An 18,182-nucleotide genomic window follows, 5' to 3' on the forward strand; every position below is an offset into this window, starting at 1 on the left:
GAGACTTCTGAGGATCTGCACACTTCCGGATCCCACCGCTGCCACCAATGTAACCGGTTATTTTCTTGCCCGGTGCGGGATTCGATACGGGGTGTACTGCGCCACAAGGCGACGTCACTAACCGCTCGGCTAAAGGGTCAGACCCGTTAGCTAGGGGCTAACGTGTCTTATTAGTAGTTTACACTGCATTTTTGCCACATGGAAACCAGTATATCTAGTAGTGTGGAGAACATGGTTGTCTTGATCATTTGGCCCATTGATCCCAAGGAAAAGTAATGGACCAGCTCTGGACGATACTGAAAGATTCATACTCAGAATCAGCGTCGGTTACGAAAAAGTTGTACCGGTGCATCCCTAAACAGCACGTTATTCATCTTTTGGGGGGAAAATTTTTCAGATACAGTTGTTTTTCTCTTGTAATTTCTCTGCAATTATAAGTTATTGGTGGCCCGGTGGTCAGCACTGGTGCCTCACAGCAAGAAGGTCCTGGGTTTGAACCCCAGGCCGTCCCAGGTCCTTTCTGTGTGGAGTTTGCATGTTCTCCCCGTGTCTGCGTGTGGTTCCCTCCCCATCATCAAAAGGACACGCATGGTAGGATTAGTACTCCTGCCTGTGCCCCTGAGCAAGGCAGAGGGAAGAAGAAGTGGAGCTGGTCCCCGGGCGCTGCAGCGGCCCACTGCTGCTATACAACAGGACGGGTTAGATGCAGAGAACACATTCACTGTGAGAAACTACAATGGCAAAATAAAGTGGCTTTCTTATTTTCTTCTTGAAGTTTTGCGCAGATCTCTTTTCCTTCCTATGAAGTAGTAACAGCAGTTTGAAAATCTGTTCGGTGCTCTTGACCTTTTGCTGCCCCCCCCCCACCCCCCACGTCTTAATACCTTGGGTCAAAGATGTAGGCTACACTTTGCAAGAACAGATGTGTCACATTTCAATAAGAAATACAGACCAAGAGGCGTCCGGGTAACATGGTGGTCTATTCCGTTGCCTACCAACATGGGGATCGCCGGTTCGAATCCCCGTGTTACCTCCAGCTTGGTCGGGGCATCCCTACACACACAATTGGCTGTGTCTGCTGGTGGGAAGCCAGATGTGGGTATGTGTCCTGGTTGCTGCATTAGCGCCTCCTCTGGTCGGTTGGGGAGCCTGTTGGGGGGGGGGTAGCGTGATCCTCCCACACGCTACATCCCCCTGGTGAAACTCCTCACTGTCAGGTGAAAAGAAGCGGCTGGCGACTCCACATGTATCGGAGGAGACATGTGGTAGTCTGCAGCCCTCCCTGGATCGGCAGAGACCGGGGCGGCTCAGAAGAGCGGGGTAATTGGCCAAGTACAATTGGGGAGAGAAGGGTGGAGGGGGGCGATCAAAAATAAAAAAAGAAGAAGAAGAAAGAAATACAGACAAGTAGGATCATTCTAGTCATTTTAATTTCATTTCAATATCGGCGTTAGTCATTAGGCAAACATGGACTAGCTCAGGGATGGGCAACTTGGATGGAGCTTTTGGAAACAACGGTAGAGGGGGGCTTCAAGTGTAATAACCTTATAGATCAATAAGCACACATCTGATATCCACATATTTCAGTGTTTTACAACATCTTTGAGGTAAAGCATTTCTATCACACACATTGCACTAAATAACAACGGCAGATATTTCTTGCCATGAGGTGTTTGGGATCAGAATACCAAAAGATCTACATGGCTGTGGAGAACTTGTTCTGGCACGGTGACAGTGATGCTACATGTTAGAATAGTATTGACAGTGTTGTGTATAGTATTACACAAATATAGGCAGGTATGAAGAGTAAAATGTTTGAAACTGAAAAGATGTTTGTTTTCACCTGTAGGAAATGGGAATAAACCTAAATGATCAGTCTGGGATGTGTGGTAGCTGCGTAATGAGAAGGCAGTATTCTGACTAAAATGTCTTCAGACTTTGAGGTCCATGAGCACGAAGGCTCAGACTACATGGTTCTCTTGACTGCTTTGGAAATGGAAGTTTTGGGTTGTGTCCACAAGCTGGTATAGTTTGTAGGGGTGGGACGATACTGGATCGAATTCCGAATCCTTCGATACGGTCTTCACGGTTCGAGACCCTCCCCACTTCGCGAGATCGTGTGTTATTAACACTAGAATGACCGGGATTTCAATCCTACCTGAAATGACCATGGGTGGTCAAAATGACCGCCATTTTTTAAACTCTATATTCTGTCAAGATAAATACCCATTTGAGATATTAATGCATTACATATGTTAGTATGTCTGGTAGGAAACGACTGACACCAAAATTTAAATTTTAACAACTTCAATACTGTAGCGAATTGGGGGCAGCCGGGAACCGCCGCAGCCGGGACATGAATCCGGGTCTCCCGCACCACGGGCGACTGCGCTAACCAGTCGACTAAAGGGTCCCACCCTGTTAGCTGATGGGCTAGCGAGTCTACGCCTCCATGATCGTTACAATACTATTTTTTAAACAGTTTAAAATGGCCGCTGTCCAACACCTGTAAACACTGCAATGCCTCGGTGGTAGTCATGGTGCGTCTGAAATGGCGGCTGTACCCAGACACGTTGGAAATGACACCAGAAAAACAAAACGGAAAACACACGTTGCTAATCTAACAACCTGCGATGGTGTCTGGTCTCTTGCTTATCAAGGCAATTGAAATCGTGAGCTCTGAAATCGTACTGAATCGAAATCGTGAGCTCTGAGATCGTACTGAATCGAAATCGTGAGCTCTGAAATCGTACTGAATTGAAATCGTGAGCTCTGAAATCATACTGAATCGAAATCGTGAGCTCTGAAATCGTACTGAATTGAAATCGCGAGCTCTGAAATCACACTGAATTGAAATCATGAGCTCTGAAATCGTACCGACTCGAAATCGTGAGCTCTGAGATCGTAACAAGTTGAAATCATGAGCTCTGTAATCATACTGAATTGAAATCGTGAGCTCTGTAATCGTACTGAATCGAAATCGTGAGCCCTGAAATCATACTGAATCGAAATCGTGAGCCCTGAATCGTGAGACGTATCGAACCGTGAGATTTGTGAATCGTCCCACCCCTAATAGTTTGTATTATTCCTACAGGCCACAACAAACACAGGCAGGACAAAGCTTAAAGACGTTAAAGGCGGTTAGATCGACCCACAACAGCATGTCTGAGCCAGAGATTCAACTTGATTTAAATACAAGAAGTAAAACTTGCTACATGTATTCTGGCCACTCGGATACTGACGGATAAGTTGTTTTAAGGCCACGAGCCACCAGTTGCCCATCACTGGCCTAGCTTGCAGGTTTTTCCTGCATTACCACCACCCAACACACACTTTCAAGACGATCACATCCAAACCATCTAGGCCTCCGCACACCAAGTCATCGAACTTGGAAACATCACTTGCGTGAAGAACTTCCCAGAAACAGTTCCCTTCAAATGACATAAGCAGGAAACTAGCAGCGGTCTCATCAGTGCTTAAGGCGGTTATTTCCAGATGGACAGTTATGCTGAGAACTGAATCAGTATAAGACGACACGTCTACTGACCATCAGGGTCTGCAGAGGCACTGACACAAATTAAACATGTGCTTTAAAATCAATCAAATTGGTTTGAAAACTGGCCTGTTTAAAAAAAAAAAACCGAACGACATATCACTAAAGGAAAAAAAAAAAATCACAAATAATTTAAAAATTCGACTACAATTTATCACTGCACTTCCTGCTGCAGTATTATTTCATCCATAGATAAAAGATGGGTGACCACTCCGTTGTTCCAACATATCCCCCACTTCCATGAATCCCTCCCTCTCCTCTGCTTTAAGTCTGCCACGGTGAAGAAACAACAGACTCGTGCGAGCGTTTAAACACCAGTCCTGGCATCGGAGTCAATTCGGTGGCGGTGGAACCATGGTCCCGGCAGTGTCGGAGCCAAACGGTACAAACAGATTGAAATGATCCTCAACAAACTGACACGAATAGGAATATTCCACAACGGTACTTGCGAACAGATTGCTCGGTTAAAGTGTTGTTATGACAGCACGTGGTGTTAGCGTGTTTCCGTTGTTTTTTCGCCAGCCTCCGGGGCTTGTGGGTTGTGCGTGATCTTGGAGCAGCCCCAGGCGGAGGCACCAGATGTCATGGCAGACTGACTTGGCAGGGGGGGGGGGGAATAAAAACATACAGAAGTGGTAGCATAGATGTGCTGGATGGTAAAATGGACGGGTTGGTTGATTTGAAGAAGACATGAAAAGGCTTTGGAGGAAGATCTCGGTAGCGGTTGGGTGATAGCGCAAGTTAAGATTCACGCAGGAGTGGAGGAGGAAGAAGTTAGGAGGAAGAAATGAGCTTTTGGGCCGAGGAGGGACGTCGCCTGGGTGTGGAGAAGGGGGCTGGGGGTCCTCAGTTGAAGTCTGGTTTTTCGGGGAAGGTGCAGCCGGCTCGTCTGATGATGACGTTGGCAGCGTAGTGTCCCGCCTTCACACATCGGTCCAACGACTTCTCCTGGACCAGCTCCGACAGGAAGCCTGCGATGCGAGGGAAGAGGGAAACTTGTCACGAGTCCTGACTTGGACACAAACACAGGAAGACACACAGCGAGCTAACTATGATCAGGGTCGGGTGGTAGCCACACTTTGTGTCAGTGTTGCCATGGATATCGTCATCATTTATAAACACCCTGGGACGGGGCGTCCGGGTAGCGTAGCGGTCCATTCCGTTGCCTACCAACACGGGGATCGGCGGTTCGAATCCCTGTGTTACTGCCGGTCCCCCTGGCGAAACTCCTCGCTGTCAGGTGAAAAGAAGCGGCTGGTGACTCCACATGTATCGGAGGAGGCATGTGGTAGTCAGCAGCCCTCCCGGCTCGGAAGAGTGGGGTAATTGGCCGGATACAATTGGGGAGAAAAATAAAAATACCCTGGGGATTACCGCAGTACTATTATACCGCCCAACCCTCACTATGCCATGAACTTGCAACACTCCTCACCTCCTACAAAGGCGTCGCCGGCACCATTTGTGTCAACGATGTCCTTCTGGTCGATCTCCAGCACAGGGAAAGTCTCGACTTTGCCGCCTGCACACAAATGAAGCAACATCATTCCATCCATTCAGGGGGAGAGAGACCAAGAGAGAACAGAGGGGGGCTAAGAAAAGAAAGCGAGGAGAGGTGGGGGGAAAAAAGAGCATACCTTCTTTTGCCATAACTGTGCCACCCTTTCCCTGAGTGAAGACGACAACTCTGTGTCTTTTCTCGTTGTGCTTGGGCAGAGTCTGCGTCTTCTTGGCGATCTCCTCCACGTCCTCCATCTGCACACAAACGCAAGTCAACTAAGAATACATGAAGGTACTACGTTTCCTGGTTGTGTGCACATACACAAAATTGCCAATTCACTCACCTCGAAGCCTTTCTCCTTACCGAATGTGACTGCCTCCTGAAAACACACACACACACACGTCAGCTGACTACCTCAACATGTTATGACCTTAACAGGATAGTTTGGATTTGCCCCCATTTTTCACCCCAATTGTTTCTGACCATTTACCCCACTCTTCCGAGCCGTCCCGGTCGCTGCTCCACCCCCTCTGCCGATCCAAGGACGGCTGCAGACCACCACATGCCTCCTCCCATACATGTGGAGTCACCAGCCGCTTCTTTTCACCTGACAGTGGGGAGTTTCACCAGGGGGACGTAGCGCGTGGGAGAATCACGCTATTCCCCCCAGTTCCCCCTCCCCCTTTAACAGGTGCCCTGACCAACCAGAGGAGGCGCTAGTGCAGCGAACAGGACACACACCCACATCCAGCTTCCCACCCGCAGACACGGCCAAATTGGATCTGTAAGGACACCCAACCAAGCCAGAGGTAACACGGGGATTCGAACCGGCGATCACCATGTTGGTAGGCAACAGAACAGACCGCTACGCTACCTGGACGCCCCATAAGGTGGTATGAGTTGCTCGCTAGTAGTGCTATCAATGCCCGGACACGACCTTGTTCAGTGAATCCTGTGGTCAGATGTGGCCACTAGTCCCAGCGAGCGGGCACAAAAATAAACAGCAGCAGATGGGGGGCAGTTAATAAAAACAGGTTCAGTTGTAATAAAACCTGCAAAAAACCCCGTTAACTATCCCAAAAAAAAAACAATACCACATCTTTCACGCATTCTGAGTACTCGACACTCCCCTCGGGCCACCCGATATCTCGGAGATGTGTGTTACTACACACTGGAGCCTGGTGGCAACGCACACCACACCGCCTGTCAGTCGCGTCAGAGAAAATGCCCTAAAATGGATAACCTGAGAAAACAGGCTCCAGTGCGTAGTAATACACTGGTGTTCTTACACAACAAAAAGTAGTTCCAAGATACGTTGTGGAGTGGTCTGAATGGACACTCGAATTCAAGCATCAGAAACATATGGAAGATGTTATGTTTCGCAGATAGCTAATGTCTTTATTGTGTGTTTTATTATGGCTACAGAGAGGGAGGAACCATTGAGCCAGTTACATGGGGGGTGATGAGGTGGCCAGATGGAGCGAGCCAGGTTGGGAATGTTGCCAGGACACCGGGGAACCCCCTACTCCGCAATAAGTGCCATGGGATCTTTATTGACCACAGTGAGTCAGCACCTCGGTTTACCGTCTCATCCGAAGGACGGCGTCTCCTACAGCACAGCGTCCCCGTCACTGCACTGGGGCACTGGTATTTGATAACTGTTTTATTTATAATGACCAGAGGGAAGACTGCCCCCTGACCGGCCCACCTACACCACTTCCACCAGCAACTAATTTTTCCCGGGAGGTCTCCCATCCAAGTACTAGCCAAGCCCGCACCTGCTTAGCTTCGGTCCTCTGGCAGAGCCAGGGTACATGTTGCTATGGCTGCCGGCTCCGACTAGCGGCCGGATCTTTGACCATGGGAGGCGCCAACCACGGTAGTGTCCACGCATCAATAACACTACTACTGACACCACTCGTGTCAGTAAATAATTATCCCTCCAACACTGCTGTTGTAGCCTCCATGCAGAGTGTGTACACAATGTGCCGTGTGTGTGTGTCCTCCTCACCGTCTCATTGCCGAACAGTACGTCCACGTAGGGCATAACCTGCATCAGGTTCTTCATGAAGTGCTGGCAGATGAAGGGCGCAGAGAGGTTCAGGCAGAACAGTTTGTTGTTTTCCGAAGCGTGCTTGGCAACTTTGAGGATGGATTCCAAAGAGACGGTCAGGAAGAAACCCTGGAGGGAAGAACAGAGCCGGCAGTCACAACCCGACTTTGTGTGTCCGTGAAACGGGATACAGGTGGACCTCGGTACCGAGTAGTGCTGCGACTGTCAGCACAGAGCACTGCGGGGACCTGAGTCATGACTCGCCCTGTGCCTCACAAGTGAACGGCGGTAAAACAGAATCACCTGTGCTTAAACACATGGAATGAGAGAACCAAAGAACCGTCGCCACTTCTGGATGGTCAGACTACACCCAGATCCATCACTCTTCTAATCTATGATGAAAAACAACCGGGTTTATGGATTCTGTTTGCCGATCATTATTATGCTTTCTTTTTTTTTGATTTCCCCCTTTTTTTGCCTCAATTGTACCCATCCAATTGCCCCACTCTTCCCAGCTGTCCTGGTCGCTGCTCCACCCCCTCTGCCGAACCGGGGAGGGCTGCACACTACCACGTACCTCCTCCAATGCATGTGGAGTCACCAGCCGCCTCTTTTCACCTGACAGTGAGGAGTTTCACCAGGGGGACGTAGCACGTGGGAGGATCACACTATTCCCCCCCAGTTGCCCCCCTGAACAGGCACCTCGACCAACAGGAGAAGGCGCTAGTGCAGCGACCAGGACACAAACCCACATCCAGCTTCCCACCCGCAGACATGACCAATTGTGTCTTGGTCCCAGAGGTAACATGGGGATTTGAACTGGCGACCCCCGTGTTGGTAGGCGATGGAATAGACCGCTACGCTACCCGGACGCCCTGCCAATTATTATGCATTTAAAATATTTTGAGGGGCATCCGGGTAGTATAGCGGTCTATTCCATTGCCTACCAAGACGGGGAAGGCAGTTCGAATCCCCGTGTTACCTCTGGCTTGGTCGGGCGTCCCTACAGACTCAATTGGCCGTGTCTGTGGGTGGGAAGGCAGATGTGGGTATGTTTCCTGGTCGCTGCACTGGCGCCTCCTCCTGTTGGTGCCTGTTTGGTAGGGAGGGGGAACTGGGGGGAATAGCGTGATCGTCGACGTATCGGCGTAACGAAGGATTCAGAATTCGGTCCAGTACCGTCCCACCCCTACTAGAAAGACATGAGAGACCAATCCTCAAAAATAAAAACAGCCGATACGACGGCTGGACATAGTTGAACGCTACACGGCTATGTGTTGTTACGATGGACTGAAACAGGGTTGGATCGGGAATCTCAGAACTGGGCATGAAATTTATGCCATGCTTCAGGGTCTGTAGTCCCTACTCACCGCGATGTAGTAGACTTTAGCTTTCTCCACCAGCTTCCAGTTCTCTTCAAGGTCCAGATGCTCTTTCTTTTTATAGCAGTTAGCAGCAGCTAGGTTAGCAACAAGAGACCTACGAGAGGAGCGAAAAGAGGTTAAAATGTACAGGAATAAGGTCATACCGAGTCGGTCCACTTCCGAAATTTCATGTGCGTACCTGTTGTCTCCCGTGATGCACGCGGCGCAGGTGCCGGTGGGCTCCTCATTTTGCTCGTAGTAGTGGGCATCGACGTGAGTTTCCTCCGCCTTCTGCTTCAGAATCTCACCAAACTTGTCGGTACCGATGCAGCCGAAGAATGTGCCCACCTTGTGGGGCTCTTGGATCATCCACTGCGGAGGACAGTTACCACAAACTAAGCAAAGCTGTTCGTAAACTCCGGCACTTTAAAAGGGCCGCAGTCACACTTTTCCACACCATCTCAGTATTTCACAGGGATAGCACTCCATTAGCAGCCACCATGCCTTGCAGTTTTCTGTGACTCTTTGAAACACCACAGAAATTGTGTCCATCCCCATCATCACTGACAGACCGACCGTCAATGTGAAAACTTACTTCCTGGTTTGTCAGTAGGCTGTACTCTATAAGAAAATGTGAAAAACAATGCTACAATATACAGCTAGCTGTATAATGTAGCATTGATATTTGCATTTTCTTTCTTTTTTTGACCCCCCCCCCTTTTCCTCCGAATCGTACTTGGCCAATCTACCCCACTCTTCCGAGCCGTCCCGGTCGCTGCTCCACCCCCTCTGCCGAGCCGGGGAGGGCTGCAGACTACCATATGCCTCCTCCCATACATATGGAGTCGCCAGCCGCTTTTCACCTGACAGTGAGGAGTTTCACCAGGGGGATGTAGCACGTGGGAGGATCACGCTATTCCCCCCCAGTTCCCCCTCTCCTCTGAACAGGCGCCCCGACTAACCAGAGGAGGCACTAGTGCAGTGACCAGGACACAGACCCACATCCAGCCAATTGTGTTTGTGGGGACGCCCGGATGACCAAGCCAGAGCTAACACAGGGATTCGAACCAGCGATCCCTGTGTTGGCAGACAACGGAATATACCGCCACGCCACCTGGACACCCCGATATCCACATTTTCATATATACTATCGGCAAAACCAGGAAGCAATCACAGATTGTCTGCCAGTGGTGTCAATAGCGGACAATTTTCTGCACACAGAAAACTGCTCAGTATTCTGGCTGCTAATGGGGTGTCAGCGACAGCATAAATAAAGACACAATACTGAAAATTGCGACTGCCTCCCTTTAAGAGTGACACCAAGTATTGATGTGTAGCTGGTAGAGGAGGCTGCAGCGTTTCCGGTAAGAAAAACTGACCTGAGCAATCTTTATGGAGTTCTGCGTCGCTCCTCCGGCATGGTACTCAACCTTGAACTTCTTGACTAGCTCTTCAAAGCTACACACACACACACAAATTAAAAAACAAAATTGCAAGGTGAAAAAAGACCTCTTTGTACAGACACACACCCTCGGTCAGGTACTCATAGAACCAACTGCACTTTGACTTGATTTCTCCTCCATCTGATACAAAGATGAGCAACTGTGATAATAGCGAGGGTGGTTGAGTAAAGAGGAGACTTCTAAATGCCACAGTTACCTTTGCATGAAAGGAAATAATGTTTTTTTGAGGAAAAACATTTTCAAGGTTCATAAACTGCAGCTGCAAAAATTGTGATTCATTACATCACACAAAAACGAGTAAGAACATGGTGTCACATGCAGCTGTTCAAGGAGCTGGCCTTTCAACACGTCTGCACTGTTCCAGCAGAGGGCAGCACTTGATTTATGTTTTATTTTTTGGCTTCCCCCCCCTTTTTCTCCCCACTTGTATTGGCCAATCGCCCCACTTTTCCGACCCGTCCCGGTCGCTGCTCCACCCCCCTCTGCCGATCCGGGGAGGGCTGTAGACTACCACATGTCTCCTCCAATACATGTGGAGTCGCCAGCTGCTTCTTTTCACCTGACAGTGAGGAGTTTCACCAGGGGGACGTAACACGTGGGAGGATCACGCTATTCCCCCCAGTCCCAGCCCCCCCCCCCAAACAGGTGCCTCGACCGACCTGAGGAGGTGCTAGTGCAGCGACCAGGACACATACCCACATCCGGCTTCCCACCCGCAGACACGGCCAATTGTGTCTGTAGGGACGCCCGACCAAGCCGGAGGTAACACGGGGATTCGAACCGGTGATCCCCGTGTTGGTAGGCGACATAATAGACCTCTACGCTAGCCGGACGCCCGCACTTGGATTTTTTTCCTCCCGAGTCAAATACGCATTGCTAACTAGACCATTGCTGCATACCATTTGAGTGACTTATGCTTCTCGCGAAACGCCAAGACTGGACCATCACTTTGAAGAGCCTCTGAACCCCGAGGATCCCCGACTTGACATGTCAGGCCGTCTAAATATAGCAGCGTTATCAGCCTTCACACAGATAAGTGTGCCTGCTGTGTGTATGTGAGACGGCACCAGTGTGTACGAGTCATTGGGAACTAACAGCCCTACTGCTGTGAAGGTCCTGAGACTGAGGCAGAGGTTGCTGAGAAGGAGACATCTGGGAGGAGGAGGAGGAGGAGGTGTGTGTGTGTGTCTGATGTTGTTGTGTGAGGAGAAGCATTTCTCAATCCTCTGTGGCCACTACTCTACGGTTCTGTTCCAGATCCTTTTTTAAAAAGATGCTTTTTACAGCTTCTATTCCTTGCCTTACACATTAGCATAGTCATTTTCATAACTTGAATATGGGGGGAGGGGGGGGGGTCGGTGGGTCCAAACCCGAAATACACTTTTATCTTCATCACTTGTAATCTGTTGTTCGAAATACACACCCCCCCCCCCTCTGTGCAAGTAGCAAACAGAGCTGTGTAAATTCACATTACACATGCAAACATTCACAGGTCAACTGCTCCAACTAAATGAAACCGAAGAAACCCACCCAACCACCAAATAACCACAACCAACACGTACTAATTAATTTACCCCCCCCCCCAACACACACACACTCACTGTCAATGTCTAGGTGGGGTAAATTAGTTCTGTATTGCAGTGGTGCTCAACCCTGTAGCATGGTGAGCCACCTTTATGCCTGTTTTCTTGGGAAGTGCAGACTACATCAGATGATTTCACTACCTCGTCCTCCCCTGTCTGGTTGAAGGTGTTAATTGATGAAATCAGTTGGGAGTAGTCTTTGACTGGACAGGAAACCTGCACACGTATGACACGTGGTTCAGTAACTGGTATTTGGCAGATCAAGGGCGCCACGGTGGCGCAGCGGTTAGCGCTGTCGCCTCACAGCAAGAAGGTCCTGGGTTCGAACCCCGGGGTTGTCCAACCTTGGGGGGGGTCATCCCAGGTCGTCCTTTCTGTGCGGCGTTTGCGTGTTCTCCCCGTGTCTGCGGCGGGTTTTCTCCGGGTGCTCCGGTTTCCCCCGCCATTAAAAACACACGCATGTTAGCGTTAGTACTCCTGTCTGTGCCCCTGACCGAGGCATGGCAAGACGAACTAGAGTTGGTCCCCGGGTGCTGCACGGCGGCTGCCCACTGCTGCTAGCTACACAGCTAGGATGGGTTAAATGCAGAGGGCAATTTCCCTACGGGGATCATTAAAAAAAATCAAAGGATTTTCTTTCATGCTTGCATGAAAGGTTGACATCTTGAGAAACTGTTAATGGACACTACTTACTGCCCTGCCCTAACCTTTAACCCTAACCATCAGAACTGCATACCCGACATTAACCCTTACCCTAATCCTAACTCCAATCCCAATTGAAATATACCCTTAAAGAAGTGAGGAACCAGTCAAAATGCCCTCCCTCTGTTGGTTAAAAACTGGTTCTCACGAGGATGGGAATACAAGAACACCACACACACCTTGCCGTCTTATCTCCGTTTGCTAAATGTTTGTTTTCCATGTCACAACTGCAGCCTAGTCTCCGCGGGACTGGGAGGTGCAGTATACTGCTCTGCTATTGGTCAGAAACGGCTCTTCTGCTGTGACTCCTCTCTCCCTGCTGGCTAGCTTGGAGGAAGGGAGGTCAAATGTGACTAGATCTCGAGTACGCCTGTTTTGTCTGGTCCACTGCAGAGCAGATATGCAAACTCGGTTGGATATTCTGTGGCAATTAGGCTCCTCCACAAACTAAAACGGCTGCTGAAAGGCGAGTTAAATCCACATGAATGAGCTCTGCACATGGGACATCTTAACAAATATTATAAAGGGGTTATTGATCAAATTGAGTTATTCAGACATCTAAACAACAAATACTATACAAGTGGGAGATACCAACAGGGCTTTGTGCTTGTCCTCTGCCAGGATCTGGTCGTTGGGCTTCAGACTGTACCTGGAACAAGAGAAAAACAAGGATTAGCCTCTGAAAGTTACTGTGATGAGAGGATCAGAGGACAAGGTCCCTGCTGTTGCCCCACTGTTTATTACATCTTGGCTCATCTATTCATTACAATCTTACACGATTAGCATTAAGCTAACCATCGGTGCATCTTAAGGTACACGACGCTAGTATTCAGAGTAAAATATCTCATTCACACACATGAAAACCAATGTTTTTTTTTTTAAATCTTAAATCCCTTTTTTACCTGCAATACTTGGGAGTGTTGCAGGTAAAATCAATGTTTTTACCTGTTTAGTCACTGAAGGGCATATGAAAATGTGCATTTATAACTACTTAATCACCTTTTCTAGTATGGTGGGCAAACTGCTAGTAAACACATACTAGTTTCTTCGAAACAAAAGAGGTGGCACGAGGATTAAGGTTCCATTAAGGTTCTGTTTTATTCCCGTGTAAGACTTATTTAGAGCCCCAGGAGGTTTAGCACTAATCCAGGCATGTTACACCAGAGGTCGGAAAGTAGACTCTGAGCTAAAGCAGGGCTTTGCCCTGGTCAAATCCCGAGGAGTGCCCCTGACCAGCACAAACCAGAAATCCCAGCTGCGACCACGCTCACCTGCACTTACACCGTTTCAAAGAACACGATGAAATGATGAAATCATATTTGACATCTTATTTGTGTTCGTACACTTTTATCATTACAGATCAGCTGTAGGTTTTGTGTCACAGACAGCTGGGGGAGAAAAAATAAATGTAAAATTTACTATTTGGATGATGGAATTTATTGTTCATAAAGCTTCAATATGGATTTGGTGGTAACCATCGGACTGGTTCACATGAGCCTTTTATAAAACGAAGGCACTTCCATACACCAAGGTCTATTTATCACCGTCTGCACAATTTAGTAAAACAGACATGTGGTGTGAGAACCACAGATGCACAAAGAGTCACACTGTAAGTCACTGGTAATGTGATCTCTTAATATATGGCTACAAGTGCCGCAAGTTATCACATGCACAAGGCTCTGCCAATGGTAAACCAGACTGTGATGAAAGCAATGCAGAGCAAGGCAGGAGTGATGTGAGAAAGGAGTGGGAACGTGGACTGGGACATGCTTTAGTCCTGATCACTGGAATAGTAAGACGGACACTGCTGTGCCAGAGCAAATGGCTTCCAACTTGCCCGACCATGGATGGACCTCTCTACCAAAGTCCCTTTGACATGCAGAAGATTTTATTTGCCCATTTCTCTTTCCCATACATAAAGGCAGAGTGGATTATTGGGGCATGGGCAGCATTATATTTGAGACAGTTGGTCTCAATTCCCAAGGACCTGAAGACTGAGGGGCCAAGGCCCAGATGTGGAATATCTACACTTCTACATGACTCCTCCTTGGACAGCGGAACACTGAAACTGGTATCCCAAACAGCCATCATACATTCCATCATTATGCTACAATTAAGAAGGTAAAATTGTAAAAACTGGGTGTCCGGATGGCGTGGCGGTCTATTCCGTTGCCAACCAACGCGAGGATCGGTGGTTCGAATCCCCGTGTTACCTCCAGCTTGGTCAGGCGTCCCTACAGACACAATTGGCCGTGTCTGCGGGTGGGAAGCCGGATGTGGGTATGTGTCCTGGTTGCTGCACTACCACCTCGTCTGGTTGGTCAGGATACTTGTTCAGGGGGGAGGGGGGACTGGGGGAAAAAAGGGTGATTCTCCTCACTGTCAGGTAAAAAGAAATGGCTGGTGACTCCACATGTATCGGAGGAAGCATGTGGTAGTCTGCAGCCCTCCCTGGATCAGCAGAGGGGGTGGAGCAACGACCGGAACAGCTCGGAAGAGTTGGGTAATAGGCCAAGTACAATTCAGAGAAAAAGGGGGGAGGGGAATGTAAAAACTGTGATTTTGGGGGAATGCAGAAATAAAACTCCTGCATTTGGGCTCCATGAGACACTCTCGAGGACCACTGAGGGTCCTCAGAGCACATATTTGGAGCTCCTTCACTATTTACTCTGATTTCTATAGTTCCTTGTGTTTATTTGTTGCGTTTATGCGTTGGGCAGCTGGTGTCTTGGACCATGTTCATGTCAAACATTTATTTAATTTATCCTTTAGAGAATCAATAGGCTACTCATACATCTCATGAATAACTCACTTGTCCAAAAAGTCCTTGTCCACCACAGCCGAGATGTCCAACAAAGGGTTTCCCATCCCAAACAGCGAATTAGGGCTGAAACACAAAAGATTAAATGTTAAAAAAAAACAAAAAACAATCAAAAACTCAAAATGACATAGCATACTTCTAAATAACAGAAGAATGTGCATTTTTGCCCCCCCCCCAAAAAGTTTTGGTATGTCAGGTTCACAGCACTTTATAGTATGAAGTTGTTATACTGCATGTAGAAGTGCACAAGAACCACTGTTCTGATGCTGAGGTGAACTCCCAGTTCAGTTATTGCTTTACTTGTTTCACCTTAATAAATCTTCCATTTATCCTGTTTTCTCCACTTTCTCTTCCTCCTCCTTTCTGTCCACTTTCTATGGTTCAAGTAGCGTAAATGTAGCCCAAACCCGAATCAATGTGGCTTTAGCCTGGATTTTCTAGGTCAATATTTAATGAAGACAGTGGACTCCAGTCAAAGGTTTAAGAAATACATGCCCCTTGTTCTGCTGTGTACCAGTACCACATATTTGCAAGACCCAGGGACTTTCACTTCCATGTGACTTCAATCACAAGACCAATGGAAACCTTCCAATTATATCCAAAGAAAAAAATATGGCCCTGAGCCACATAATAATGAGATATCCGCTATTCACAAGCACACATAACACAAGAATACAAGTACAGATGGTGTTTACGTCTTGCTCAGTAATGTGTACAGCTGTGTTATGACATTCACAGCGAGGCAACATCAGGACAACAGCTATTCGGTGGGTGAACAACAGGCTGCGAGAACATATGTGTACATGTAAGTGCTAGTTTGTGTGTTTGTTCACAAGCTAAATGGAGCAGAGCTTGAAAATTGTAGTCAACCTTCCCTTTGTGGCACCAAACAAGACACATTTCAAAACCAAGATAGCCATGTTTCCACCCCAAGGGCCTAGTGAATTAAGAGTGTGCACTAAGAAGAATGTGTGACTGCAGATTAGACATTCTGACTAGAACTACCACATGCAAAAGTTTTCATTACAGTCAAGAAACCATGACATTAACCTCGCCTACAAGTAAAAATGCACATCCAATCGGGGGTAGAATTCCGAAAACGATAACAGTGCGACAACAGGGCAAATCCCTGAGAAGACAACAGTGCATTAATAACATTCACGCATGCATGTCTGATATTTAACACACAGACATTTCTCTCGGTGCCCTCTCTCCTACATGTCTGTAACTGAGCTCAGCACTGGTTTGTTACAGCAGCAGCATGGAAGACCACTACTGATGGACATAAAGAGCTTAATAAATATCCACAAACACAGTTCTGCACACGCCCGGAGATTATACAATGCAAACATTACCCATATATCCCCTGTAACACTGCACAAGTACAGAATCTCACTTAGTTGCATGTGGCACAGGTATTAATGAACGGACGGACATCAATCTATGGATAGTGAAGTAGAGTAAAGTGAGAGACATAGAGCCAGCAGATGAAAGTCTTGTTGGTATGGTTTTCTCTCTGATAAACAATCAATGCCCACCCGCATTAGCAATACGCACAGCACATTCTTGCAACAATCCTCTCAGCATGTTGGCAGATGATCACGTACCCTATGTAAACAATTACACTGAGCCAGACTACATGCAACAATGCCTTCAGCTCAAATCCATCTCTCAAAGCCCAGGATGCTTAGAAGCAATTCAATTATCCATTTGCCATTCCCTTCTTACCGTGCACCTGGCATAGTGCCTCTGTAACAGTTAGGCTGCAGCGGACCTGTGGAACAACCAAAAACCTGGCACGCCAAAAAAAAAAAGAGAAAAAGGGGGAAAAAAAGAAAGAGCGCCGCTCTTAAAAACTCCCAATTTTCAGCTCAGCGTGCTGCCGTATCGATTTTTGCCTGCGACCGGAGATCCTCCTCCTCGGGATGCACGGAGTGGCCGCGGGCAAAGGAGGCGGGACGAGCCCATGTCTGCGATTGGTTACTTTCTCTTTTTTGGCTTTAATCGCCTTGTTATTTTGGCAACGTCTCGCATTATTGATGACATGGGCTAATGATGTGTAAACACATAAGCCAGCACATAATGACAAGGGGGGAAGCGGTCTCCCCCGTATCCAAGAGCGAGCCACGCGCGCGCGCTGGGGTCAGAATAAACACAGAAACCTAAGAGAGGGCACCGGCTACAAGGGGGAACCCTAGAGAGGGCACCGGCTACAATGGGGAACCCTAGACCGGGCACCGGTTACAATGCAAACGCATGCGTTTCACCCATAATTAGCAGTTCTGATCGATCCGGTAGCTTTTGCGTGCTTCCCATGCCGCAAAACAACCGCACATGTGCGGGCACGCAACAGCCTCACGAGCGCCCGAGTGCCGCGCTCGAGCGAAGTGCTCGTGTCGAAACCGCGAACGCGCACAAACGCATTCGGGTCCCGCTGAAGAGCGACCACGGCGGGATTCACAAGAGCAGCGTGGCCGAATCCGAAATGTCATTGCAAAAATAAGCAGAAGAAGAAGAAGAAGAAGAAGAAAGAAGAAGAAACCCCCCAAAACCAGCCACGTCTCAAAAGTCTTCAACGTGACAATCTAATAACACGAGGCATGCGAGAGGACGACGCGCACGCCGCCTGGGGGGGGGGGTCTTACGTTACGTATCGATTACAGACGAGCGCAAAGCTGTGACCTCTTCTCCACTGTTGTGGCTCATTGCGTCAGAATAAAACAGCAAATTAAAATAAAATAAAATCAGCCCGTCCTCCCATTTGGGCAGATAACCGACTTCTGAATGTTAATTACAAGCGGCCGGAGTTACTGCTGCCGCTGAACGGGCACACACGTGCGGTTCAACGCAACTCCGCCGGAGCGCTGCGCCTCCTCCGGAGAAGGCGCTCGGTCACCTTAGTTCGGCAGGGGTCGTTTCGGTCGGCGCCTCTGGCTCCTCTTTCTCTGAGATTTTGGCTCTCTTAGCCTTTGGTTCGTCCGAAGCCATGACCGAGGAGGGTAGTCACGTTGCGGCCAGTCACCTTTGAGAGAACGAGAACAAATGCCGCGCAGATCAAAGGGCACGCAAGCGGCAGCGCCCACTGGACGGCCGCGAGTTCGCGTTTAGCTGTCCGCGAGTATCGCCTGAACAAAAAAAAGTCAAC

The 18,182-nt window shown here is 48.5% G+C and overlaps 1 protein-coding gene across 1 annotated transcript; it reads right to left on the bottom strand.

The window, feature by feature from the left end:
• Window positions 1-1,421: 1,421 nt before the first annotated feature.
• On the bottom strand, window positions 1,422-18,158 carry LOC130123283 (adenosine kinase-like). Its single transcript, XM_056292438.1, has 11 exons — window positions 17,934-18,158; window positions 15,029-15,103; window positions 12,812-12,865; window positions 9,848-9,926; window positions 8,668-8,840; window positions 8,475-8,583; window positions 7,063-7,233; window positions 5,395-5,430; window positions 5,188-5,305; window positions 4,986-5,072; window positions 1,422-4,524 (listed from the first exon to the last, which is right to left on the bottom strand). Exons 1-11 carry the CDS (start codon window positions 18,023-18,025, stop codon window positions 4,400-4,402), a joined length of 1,119 nt encoding a protein of 372 aa, XP_056148413.1. The 5' UTR covers window positions 18,026-18,158; the 3' UTR covers window positions 1,422-4,399.
• Window positions 18,159-18,182: the final 24 nt, after the last annotated feature.

This window comes from Lampris incognitus, chromosome 13 (assembly GCF_029633865.1).
Source record: "Lampris incognitus isolate fLamInc1 chromosome 13, fLamInc1.hap2, whole genome shotgun sequence".
Classification (NCBI taxonomy): domain Eukaryota; kingdom Metazoa; phylum Chordata; class Actinopteri; order Lampriformes; family Lampridae; genus Lampris; species Lampris incognitus.